Here is a 12,606-nt window from a genome sequence, read left to right on the forward strand (position 1 = left end):
AAAGGGGAAAAAGCATATAATTGGAGTAATAAAATATAATAGAGGACCATAAATATTGGCAACTACATGTTCGGCTGAATGTTCACTGTTTACGGTTGTCGTGACGCGAGCAGGCCATATATTGTGTAGGAATCGTAATACATAATGTTGTACGTGTCCCTTTACGTTATTGGTAGTACGTGAATGAGTATAAATAAAAAAATATAGTCACGTATTTAAAATAGAAGATACATTCTGAATGTAAACAATAATACAAGACATTATTGTTTTAATAATGAAAAATGGAATTAGAAACAAGCTATGGTTTTTGTTTTTAAGCATTGTTTTCATGTTGTGATTATTTCTTGTAATTATTTGTATCTATAATAAGTTACTATTGTAATCTTTTGGAGGAAACAATAAAGAGTATCTATCTGTCTATGAGAAGTTAAAACCGTCGCTTAGAAACGTGAACAGCACGATCACAGAATACACCGTATGGATATACAATGGCATTCCTGAGGGTTAAAGTGATGCCTGCAATAATCTCACTGGCATGTCCTACCCCTGTCATATACCGACATTTTGAATTGAAACTTACCGCAACTTAATTAGTGCTGTCAGCAAAATTTCAGGGTTGCGTCATGAGTTCATGACATGTTTCAGAACCGAGATGAAGAACGGGTGCTCATCTTACTTTCAAAATTTCCATCCTCCAATAAAAACTAACAAAAAATTTAATTCCTTACATTGACTTAAAAAGCATTCATAATTATTTTTATTAGTATATCGTCATTACATTAATAAATATACTAAAATTAAACGTATTGTTAATTACCTTACTCTGTATTTGGAGTTGGTGCAATACTCATATATTCTCACACTTCTATCTATGTAGATACGTATTGGCAGACTTGATTGTGATATTTCAGTAAAATCATACAGCAAAAATAGATTTAAGTAGACGATGGATTTAGAATTAAAATTCTCTTCTTGTATTTTTTTTTCTTTTATATTATGAAATTTTTTTAATTAATTAAAAGCTAATAGAAATCGTGATTGAAGACTATATAGAGAACGATTATGGGGCCAATGTTCACCCACTAAACAAACAGATACGTACTTGAGTTTAAATTAATAAATAACTTCCTGGCGACACTAGTGTTCAATCAACCGCAAACATGGTGTGTGACTGATAAGGGTCACGGTAGGGCCAATCACCGCACCGTGATTCCTAATCGTTGAATCACTCGAAGTATTCCTGCAAAGGATTACTGAACCCGTAACCTGAGCAGTGAACTACACCGATTATGATGTAAAAATACAAACAAGAAAGACGATGAAATATTCCAAGTAATTATATAAAGACTGAAAATGAATGATTTTGTTTAAAAGAATCCTACTTAAATCGAGATAAAATATGTGACACGGATTCAGCCAAATAAATGCATAATCAAAATTAGCTTAAGATTGGCGAAGATATCTGGTAACTGGAAGATATCTGGTGGTATAAAAGGGCGAAACCGGTCACAATTAAAATAACAATAACAATTTGTGGAAAACTACAAGCGTTTTTGTACATAATTTTAATATTAATGAAACTCCTCCTTTTATTAAAACACTTAAATATTTGACCGTGAAACAATCTATTTGTAAGCCATGTATCTAACGTTAGTACGAGAAATAGGACACGTCAGACATATTGAATCAGATTTCACGTAATCTCTTAAACCTATACATCCTAAACAAGTGTTCACTTATGTCGAGGCAAACAAATTCAAATCCATAATAGGTTCCAAAAAATTTGTATTTGAGATATTTTCTGTTATTTATTATATACTTTATTGCATGGTTTATACAAGCTACTACATACTAATGTTTTGTTTAAGATTTTATCTAATAGAACCGCGCCTCGGAAACGTTAGAATTAAATGATCCCAGAATTATATAGTCATCTAAATATACTCATAAATCGTAAAAAGAACTAGTGTGTGCATTATATTTTTATCACTCAATTAGTATATAAATTACTATAACATTAATATAATATAGCGTATAAAACAACATATTCCTGAAGGATTTGCTTGTATGTAATGTTCACATGACATGCTTGACGATATTGTTAAACTCTAACATATGAATGTTTCGTTTAAACATTGCACTGAACATCAGACCATGATCCCATCCAAAAACACCGTGATCATGTAGAGCTAAATGTAGAGTGCCGTACACATCACTCGCTATGATGACCACGATGAAATGATGCTTGTTGAGAAACAGTATTAGATATAATTTTACTTTCGAGTTCAGATGAACCAATAAAAATACACAATGTAACTACTAATATAAGATCACACGAAATTGTTTTAGTAGCGTATACCTAATTCAATAAGGTACGACTACATTCAATAATAAAGATTCCTATAAAGCAACAGAATACAACAACCAAACGCCCCTTGTCCTATCTTGGCAAATCTCTTTTACTTGCATTCATTAATCTTCGGTTACCGGCTACAGTTACAAGCAATGATAATCCAAATTCTCGAGATATAAACACGTTTCCAACACTTGCAAACACATATTTCCCAGATAAGTCATTGAACTGTACACATTTACAAATAAATATATTTTTTATCCTTAATGGTTTCTTTCGATAGAGACGTGTTTAAATCTCTGTGGAGCAAATGGGCCTTTAAGGAAAATAGCTCCATCGATTGCGGAAAAGAAAGACGCCAACAAAACATTCCTACGCTGAATGGGTTAGGGCGAATAATCACTACAAAGAGGTTGGCAATATATAGAAAAACCACCAGGTAATTGTTGTTGTGGTAACGCGTCGATGATAAAAGGGTTTTCGTGTAAGGTGAACTGAGAATACATAAAAAAATATATTTTCCCGAAAATATAGCATTCGCCGTGTAGTCTCAGCACAGAACGGACAACCGATTTCTTTCACGTGAACTTAATGTTCGAGGAATAGGCAGCAGCGTCACTTTTAAAACATCACTAAAGCCTAACTGTGGTTGCCAACCTGCATGCCAAGCATGGTAACTACTTGCAAACCCCCGATTGGGGGAGGCCTATGTTCAGCAGTAGACTGACGACTGGGACTGGTACTAAAAGTAACAGCTGATATTATCATAGCATTCGTGAGCCTAAAAAGATAATACTTTATATCAAGCTCTGTCATCACACACACTCCGAAGAACGCAGAAATGTTTCGTAGACGCATTAGAATTTGAATTTATAACGCAAATGTACATGTAGATTTTGCTTCACAACAAGTAGTCTTTTTCTCCTTTTTTTTTCGTCTCGAAATTAATACAGGACCAACACTAAAATCAAATTCTAATGATTACGAAAATGATTATGAAAATCGATTCATAATTGGGGGCATAATTGCGTAACCAAACTACAAACTCAAGACGTATTGAGAATTCTATTTTTTTGGAAGCTTACAAATAGCCAACGATTGATGATTACAATATAACAATGTCGCGCACCAAAGAAAAGATATTTTTGGCATACAGATTTGACAAGGGCTGCGCTAAAACAATTGTATAAATATAGCTTTTTTTGTTCATATGAAAATTCCCTTAATTTATTTAAATGAGTTTTTTATTTTCATTCATTTATTTTAAATAAAACAAATTATTAATTTATTGTCATTAATTTACTCAAATAATTTATTTGTTCTGATTAGGTTAGCAAAATTAATTGTTTTCAAATGTTTATTTAAATTAATTGTGCATTTATTTTCATTCTATTGTTGATTCGATGTTATTGTTTTGATTGGTATCTGTAGTTGGCGGTGGGCGTGGACACACATATGCAATGTATTCTAAAAGTAATCGTATCGCCCACGTCGATAGTCAGCGACACGTTCCGAGATTCCTGAGCGATATTATACGACTTATATCGAAATTCAGAACTGCGTGGGTTCTATATCCCTCATTTACAATACGAAACATATGTTACGTCAAGAAGAGATTACTCCATCATATTGATAACACTTGTATGTTTATTATATGATAAAATTATGCCTTAGGTTTGTGTACTATAAATTAAATGATGGTTTTGTATTATAACTCGGTCAAATATCACATTTTCTACTTCTACTAAAAGATAAGCCAAACATGTGGCCAATGGCAGTTAACGGTACTAAAGATTACACTCGTTCGAATCGAATGTGCTTGACGCCAAGGGTCAGCATTGCGATCGAGTGAGGTAATCAGAAAGTTCGTAGCTGTAGTTGTAGTAGTATACTACTAGCATTATGTAAATTTAACAACCTGGATGTCTAACCACTACTACTTGAAAGGGATTGTTAGTAATAGGTTTAAATAGTCCCATTGCTAACAATATACTCTGTAACGTAGACCTTCACGTGGTTCTTCTGAAAACCACTGTGATGAATTCTTGATGAATTCGTTACGATGGGCCAACAAACCTGTTTTCATCATCGCTTATTCAATAATAAAAAAAAATGAATTTATAGTTTTTGGATTATTTATTCGATGCAAGCACTTTTAAATTGTCTGTGATGAAGTGATATGATATTAGTGGCTTCAATGTTGTTATCTTATCGCTATTTTTATGTAAATAAAAATAAAATGTACAAAAAAGGAAAAGTCTTGGGTTTCTTATTAAAAATAAATAGTTACTTACATAATCTACCAAAGCTAAGGGACAGGCGCTTCCGAAGCTTTTGCATTTTGCTCATAGCGCCGCCCCTTTTTTCCCTCATTGTCACGCCTGTGAACAAAAAGAAAATATATTTATAAATTGTGAACATTCATGCAATTAATTACAAATTGTTCTAAATGTCCGTTCTATCATCATTTCATCCATACACTGTCTATTGCTAAATTTCCACGCCAAATTATTATGTAATATATAAACTTGTTAAATATGTTGTAATTTTTTTGTGTACAATAAAGAATAAATAATATCTCTATAGGTAAAATGTTCAACTGGTGTACGTTGTATACAGTTCATCTGCAAAATGACAAAAATTGACAATACATTTTCAAAAAATTTACTACATTAAAATTTTAATGTTTAAAAATGTTTTAATAAGTGCTATAACTTGCCATACAGTTGTTGTAATAATAAACTATATATTATATATCATAATAGTAGTTAATAAATACAAATAATCAACATGGAAATATTTACAAGAGGAACATTAAATAGAATACTCAGAACTCGTATAGAAACATTTATAAGCAAATAAGCCCATTCCTATAATATTATATTATATTACTAGCTGTTCCCCGCGACTTCGCTCTCGTTCCCGTCGTTTTTCGTAAAAAAGTAGCCTATGTCCTTCCTCACGGTTCAGTGGTTTTGATGTAACAGATTCCCTTTACTGCTCTGCTCCTATTGATCGTAGCGTGATGAAAAGTATACTATAACCTGCCCAGGAATACGAAGAATAATTGTACCAAGTTTCGTTAAAATCCGTCAATTAGTTTTTGTTTCTATAACGAACATACAGACAGAAAGACAGACAAAAATTTTACTGATTGCATTTTTGGCATCAGTATCGATCACTAATCCCTTGATAGTTATTTTGGAAATATATTTCATGTACAGAATTGACCTGTTTACAGATTTATTACAAGTATAGATAAATAATTGTATTTTAACTCCAAACAATAAAATATTAAAACGCAAATACGTAATTTTGTTCATAAATATTTTATTTATAAAAGATAAGATTTCTTTTTTTAAATTTAGATTAAAAGAAAGACAGCAAATTCATTTTCGCTATTTACTATTTTATTGTATGCTTACAAATCAAATTAAGCGTAATAACAGTAATATTTTCATTAGCGCAAGAGCTAGTTATAAATAATAACGTTTCACGTCGGAGGCTCCACGGGAAGTAACAAGTGTTACACTACGCTTAATAATGAATTATACTAGTTATAAGTTGCAGTCACGCTAGCACCTCTCCTAACCGAAACCTAAATAAGAAATAGCATCAAGTTAAGGGTAAGAAAGACATTTCAGTACGTTACTGTCTTTTATTGCTACTTAAAAAATACGCCAGTCGATAAATAACGAAATACTGTGTATTTCGTATATTAAAAAAACTAAGTTTACATACCAATTAATAATAGATTTATCACTATTTTCAAAAGTAGGTACTAAAATTTAATTCTGTTATCTAAACATATATATTGGGAGGTTTTGCCCGTAGTTGCCACGCTTGGCAGGCGGGTTGACAACCGCCTTGGGTCTTGGAGATGTTTTAAGAGGCACGCTGCTGCCCATCACTCGCCCATTAAGTCCTCTTAGTCGACATCTTTTTACGACAGCCACGGGAAAGGAAGGCGTGGCCTATTCTATGCCGGAAGCACACGGCGAAATCTAAACATATATTGTAATAAAATTAAACAGACATGCTGTTTACACAAATTACTAAATGAGTTTTGATAAAATTTTGTACAGGGGCACGATGTTTTACTGCAGTGGGAAACTAATAATTAATTATGTGCGAACGTCGTCACCTGAGTAACTAATTGTAGTAAAAGTTTTAATGAATATAAAAAATACACATCACAATATCATATACAACAGAATCATATCAATTATCGTCTCTATTTTCATTGTACCTCTGTCTTATTCATGTTTCAAACGTAAAACAGTTGTGTTTGCATGGCTATGTTTCGGTTTGAAGGGTGGGATATGGCATGAATATACTGGGTACGGAGCAATGACACCTGAGCCCTCAGGAATGGCAACGCATGGGGGGACCATGGTACTGTGCTCATGTCTATAGGCGACGGTTACCACTTTCTATCAAGTGGGCTGTCAGCTTGTTTGCCATTCGAAGTTGCATAAAAAAAATTTATTCATCTTTGATTCTATCTTCCATATTTCGAGCTGACCCGTCGCCCGTATCTCTAAAAGCAAAGACGATTCGCTCTGTCATTTACACGACTCAGAACTACCAAAAAATCATATCAATTTAACCTTTTTTTAACAATCAGCAAAAAAAAAAAAATTACCGCATTCGTTCATTAAATTTTAATTTACCAAACTACTGTTAAATTATATAAATACTTGTATTTACCGTAACCAGGGGCGTTATAATTACTGTATTTGCAGTTGAACGTTATATAAATTCATTTCGCCGTTCGTATAAATGCATTTTAATTAAAAAAAAAAGTATAATTTAATAAGCTTAAGTTTTGTGTTCCCATTAACGTCAATATACCCCTTAATAACCGATCGCGTGTCCGCAAATATTCCGCTCTTCCAATTAACTTAAGTAGTCGTTATTTTGAAAAATGTGGAATAACGGAACGACATGAGCAGTATTTAATAATAATAAGTGTTACCATATTGTAACACCGATCATTGATACAATTTTAGCAAGGAGAGATAAAATTTTCAATCGCCTAATAATTTTTATATTTTTTTACATACACACTTTATAATAAAATTATATCTTTGTAATAACCGTTGATACGTGAATTTTTACGATAAGTCTAGATGGAGAGAATCGTGAATTTACAGAGTGTTTGCGGAACTTATGAGACATGCGAGATGAGTTTACAAAGTAACATATGGTCGGAAACAAAGAGCAAGCTACGAAAATATCTTCACTTCTGTATGCAAAATGCATAGCTCTACTAACGCACCTGTGACTACTCAGAATATCAATGTAATAGTTTTCAATTTTTTTTGCTATTTATTTTCCTGGAGAACTGAATGCAAAAGGCCTTTACACATACATCTCTCGCTTTATTCACTTTAAAGAACTGTCTTATTCATACATACTGGTCCAGATATATCGAGTTATCTATCAAACAGAAAAGTATGTATTACTACATATAATTAGTACATCTCAATAATAATAATCATTACAACGCTTGATGTTACTGGTGAGTAAATTTTATTCCTAATTCTTTTATTAAATATGTCCTACCGGTATATATGCCTACGTATATACATTTCATCGTGATCTAGGTGAAGCTGTTAAAGCACTATTTGGTAACAAACAAACAAACTCAATTGCACATTAAAATATTAGTAAGGATAGCGAAATATGAAAACCACAATCTTTGTAGATGTTTACTTTATGAGATGATATCAGCTGACATTGGAATATAGCAGACTAAACGAAATACACCTACACTGTTTATCCCACGCCACGCCTATACCTACTTACTAAATACAAATATTTCGTAAGGAAAATATGACCCTGGAAATGACAAATGGTAACTTGACCTATCCGTTAATGTAAGTATATTAATATACTAGACGGGGGGGAAGGAATTGTTAATAATGGGGAGTTTAGTCCCCATTGCTATCAATATACCCTATCAGGTCGACCTCCACGCGGTTTTCTCTGGAAACTATCGTGATCGATTTATCATTGAATTTGTCACAATGGGTTAACTGATCTGCCTTTTCATCCTCACCTATCACCGCTAGTGTATACCGTCAGCGCAGGCGGGATTAACCATGCCATTTTCACGCATAAAAAAAAATTATATACTAGACGACTCTAATAAAAACTAATGTTCTTTATTGACCCCGCTCTATCTGTATGTCAAATTTAATTCCAATCGATTATATACTATTTATAACTATTAAGAATTAAAAAAAAAACTGACTTCAATTCAAACTAGACAAAAATAGTATGGAAATTATTCTGTATTGCAAATAATGAACAGGATTAGGTATTCTGTTTTATTAGTCAGGAATACATAGAATAACATAAAATTATCTATTCAGACGTATAATATATTTTATTCACCACACGGCTCACCTTATCTACGATAATGTTGAGATAAGACACTTCTCGCGTAATTAAGTTGTTCCGTATAAAAAACTGATAAAACATGAAAATATTTTAATTATTTTAATTTCGTAATATCTATCTCTTATCAGTTTTAGTTTTATTTTAGATATATTTACTTCTTTTTTTCGATAATGAAAAATAATATTGATTATGTATTTTACTATCTAATCTAATCTAAACATGACAGAAGTCGATTCGTTGAATTAAATAATATACGATGTGGACTAAAACTTACTTTCATGTTTACAAAATCAGTTCACGATAGTCAATTTTTTTTTTTTTGATAGGTGAAAATGCTATGGTAACCCCGCCTGCGCTAACGGGATACGCTGGCGGAATACCAGTGAATGGTGATAGATAAAAATAAAAATGAAAACAGGCCAGTTAGCCCATCATGATGAATTCATCAGGAATTAACCATGATAGTTTCCAGGGGGAACCGCGAGGAGGTCGACCTGGTAGGGTATATTGCTAGCAATGGGATTCTCAGTTTCCATTACTAACAATCCCAGTTCCCCCTCACGATTGGTAATTTCTTTATAGTCGGCAAAGCGCACGATACACCCCTAGTTTTGTAAGCGTCTGTAGACTACTGTAACCACTTATTATCAGTCGGGTTATATATTTGTTTGTCACCTTTGCGGTATAATAAAAATCTTGACATTTGTGAATATATACTACACTAACAAAATGAATTACAGTTTTATGAATACTGTCTAAATGCTTACGACCAATTTTATTCCATTTGTAGATTAAAAATTTTATGATGCCGTAAGATTTTCCAATTTATCGAGTGACGGCGGTCACTAGTGATAGAAACGATTGGGCTCCGTGAATTAATTAAAGAAACATCTATAACAGTTGAATAATCGTTACATTTATAGTACTTACCGATAATTGATATCGCAGATATTCATCGTACAAATTGTTTTTTTTTTTCGGATCGACTGTTTTTTTCGTAGCTTTTAATATGTGTATCGAGAATTAATTTTTTAAAATTAAGAAATATCTCTATAAGTGCATATGGCTTTATTAATTTCCATATTCTGTAAGATAACTTGTTAATGATAATAATCGCACTATGGGTTTATCTTGCAATTTAAGTAAAATATTTTAGAATCAAACGTATATTAACAATTCAAAAAAACAATTATTATTACATCGTCTGCCCTAACGTTTGAAATTTATTAAGGGATAACTACGCCTTTATTGTACTTTATTATTTTTATTTCTACCTACCCCAATCGGATTGGGATTAGGTGTGAATCTCTGCATTTTACTGTTCATTGTACTTAAGTGTTATTGTGCTATAAAAGTGTATTTGATTTGGTTTAACGCAGGTCTTAATATACTAGATTATCCAGAAAGTACATTTGTATGAGTAGCGATAAAATACAGAGTATATAAAACTTTGAGAACCAAGAAATATTTCTATTGTAATAGTATTGAATCTATATACCATTATAGCAGAAATATGTGTACTATAAATGCAACAGATTGATTACATTGTTTAAACACGTGAGACAACAAATTTTTCTTGCTTCAGATGGGCGACAATTTACACCAACAACTACTCACGTTCAACATCGGAATTTACCTGTCTAAGAATAGAGTTTGATTTTGTATGATATAATGAAATTTGGCGCCACTAGAGTAAGTCAACAACCTAGATACCATACAAACATGACCACCATGGACAAACATTCGCTATCTAATCTGGCAGGCGACAGGCCAATTTAATACCTATGCAGATTGATGGCTACGTGTTGCTAGAGACATACAATCTTATATGCAAACACTGATAATTAATCTATACTTTTTCGCTGAAAAAAAAATCGCTTCATCGTAATTTTATCGTGGAATATATTCATAAACAGAATAATCTTCATCAATATTAGATGTTGAGGAAGATTCCATAATTTTCAGAAACATAATAACATATTAATCATAATAATGCATATTGTCTACCTATGACTACAGACATTCACAATGTCTAAAAATCATAAATACATTTTTTTTATTATTATAATATACACTTTAAAAAATTATTATTTACAATTAATAATTGTAAATATAAATACGCATATATTTAATTAGATTTTTCCCAATCTGATTTCGATAAATTTTGGTTTTTTTTTTTATTTAATCTAGCAATAAATACTAGTTATAATATGATATTGTAATAAGGCGTTTGTTAAGATGATTGTATTCCAAGTATAGATTTTTATGGATAATTTATTCTATTGCAATACATCAACAGTTCAGTATTATCTCGTTAATTTACCCCAGTAGCACATTTCCTCTGCCAATACCAAGGCATTTATCCAATATTAATGAGTGAAGCACATATTAAGAGGTGAGGTTCTTATATGAATCAAATTACCACACGATTCATAAATTTACCGCATCCCAAGAATATTTGGCGTCAGTATATTGTCTGTGTACTCATACACCGACACAGTTTTATGATATAAAATTAACTTGTGTGTATCAAGCTAATTTTCGATAGATGTTGGTCACAATATTGTATTTTTTTAAAAGGGCAATGTTAAACTAGATACGTGATATAAATTGTAATTGTGATAATATATTTTAAATGTATTTGTGTGAAGTGAGCGAAACAAATAATTATAGAATATAATTCCAATAAGTAACACGGACAATTAACATAAAAAAAATTAAGAGCTCTGGGAAATAATAGAGGCTCGTAAAAGTGGAAGTATATGGATGGACTGAAAATATGTGATGATGTAGTAAATGAGAAACTTCTGGAACAAACAAACGTGTAACAGAAGGCGAAGTGCTTGCATTATTTCCGCATACCGGAATTGTCCAATGAACTCATTTTCAGCGCCCACACTCGCACCATTGCGATAAACGACAAAATAACGGACACATAACAAATATTATTTACGACAGATAACACGAGACCATTTTCAAAGGAAACAAAAACAGTCGGACGTCTAATACTATTAATAAATAACAATTCTATTAATAAACGACAGCTCGTAACATTGTTTCACATTAATCTGTCGCACTGTTGTGTAATCTGTGACTGTAATAACGACTAGAAGATATTACAGGGTGACTTGAGACGAATTTAGATCAAATCGAAACCACGTCGAATAAGTCAAACGGACGTTACCTTACAATTATGTCACAATTCGATTACTTCAAAGTTAACTAATTGAAATGGGCATGAAAGACAATCATCATAATTATAATTTCAGCCTTTAACTGTCCACTGTTGAATATAAGCCTCCCCCTTGGGAGGTTTTGCTAGTAGTTGCCACGGTTGGCAAGCGGATTGGCAACAGTAGACAGGCTTTACAGATGTTTTAAGAGGGACGCTGCTGCTCATCCCTCGCCCTCCCTTAGTCGACTCTTACGTACCCACGGGAAAGGAAGTGATGACCACACGGCCAAACGGAAGACAATCGAACAGATTTATTATGTCGCACTTACATATATACTCTATTATGTTTTTTCTTTCAATCTTTGGACGAAAATGAAATTCTACAGAAATTAAATTGACTCCAATTAAATTTAGATTCGGAGTCCCTACATACAATTAATATCAAAAAATGTTTACAAGATTAATAAAAACAATAATATAATGGAGTGTTCGAAAGGTATAGATAGATAGATAGATAGATAGATGACATTTATTACCTTTACTAAGAAATTAAAACAACAAAAAGGAAAAAAAAAACAATGTTGCTGGTAATAGGAGCCGCCTCAGCTATTGCTATATATGTACAGCTCCAGCGAGATGTACCTATATAGCGCTGATTTTCAGGCGGCCC

The 12,606-nt window shown here is 32.3% G+C and overlaps 1 protein-coding gene across 3 annotated transcripts in view; it reads right to left on the reverse strand.

Moving 5' to 3' along the window:
• The window catches only part of LOC113521498 (cyclin-dependent kinase 14), a 112,694-nt gene that overhangs the window by 63,467 nt on the left and 36,621 nt on the right, over positions 1-12,606 (reverse strand). For all 3 annotated transcript variants that reach the window (XM_026907036.3, XM_031912768.2, XM_026907037.3), the window contains exon 2: positions 4,648-4,734. In XM_026907036.3, coding sequence (XP_026762837.1) covers positions 4,648-4,734 — 87 coding nt within the window. The remainder of the gene's footprint in view (positions 1-4,647; positions 4,735-12,606) is intronic.

The sequence above is a fragment of the Galleria mellonella genome, unplaced genomic scaffold (genome assembly GCF_026898425.1).
Source record: "Galleria mellonella isolate WM207_F2 unplaced genomic scaffold, CSIRO_AGI_GalMel_v1 utg99, whole genome shotgun sequence".
In the NCBI taxonomy this organism is placed as follows: Eukaryota; Metazoa; Arthropoda; class Insecta; order Lepidoptera; family Pyralidae; genus Galleria; species Galleria mellonella.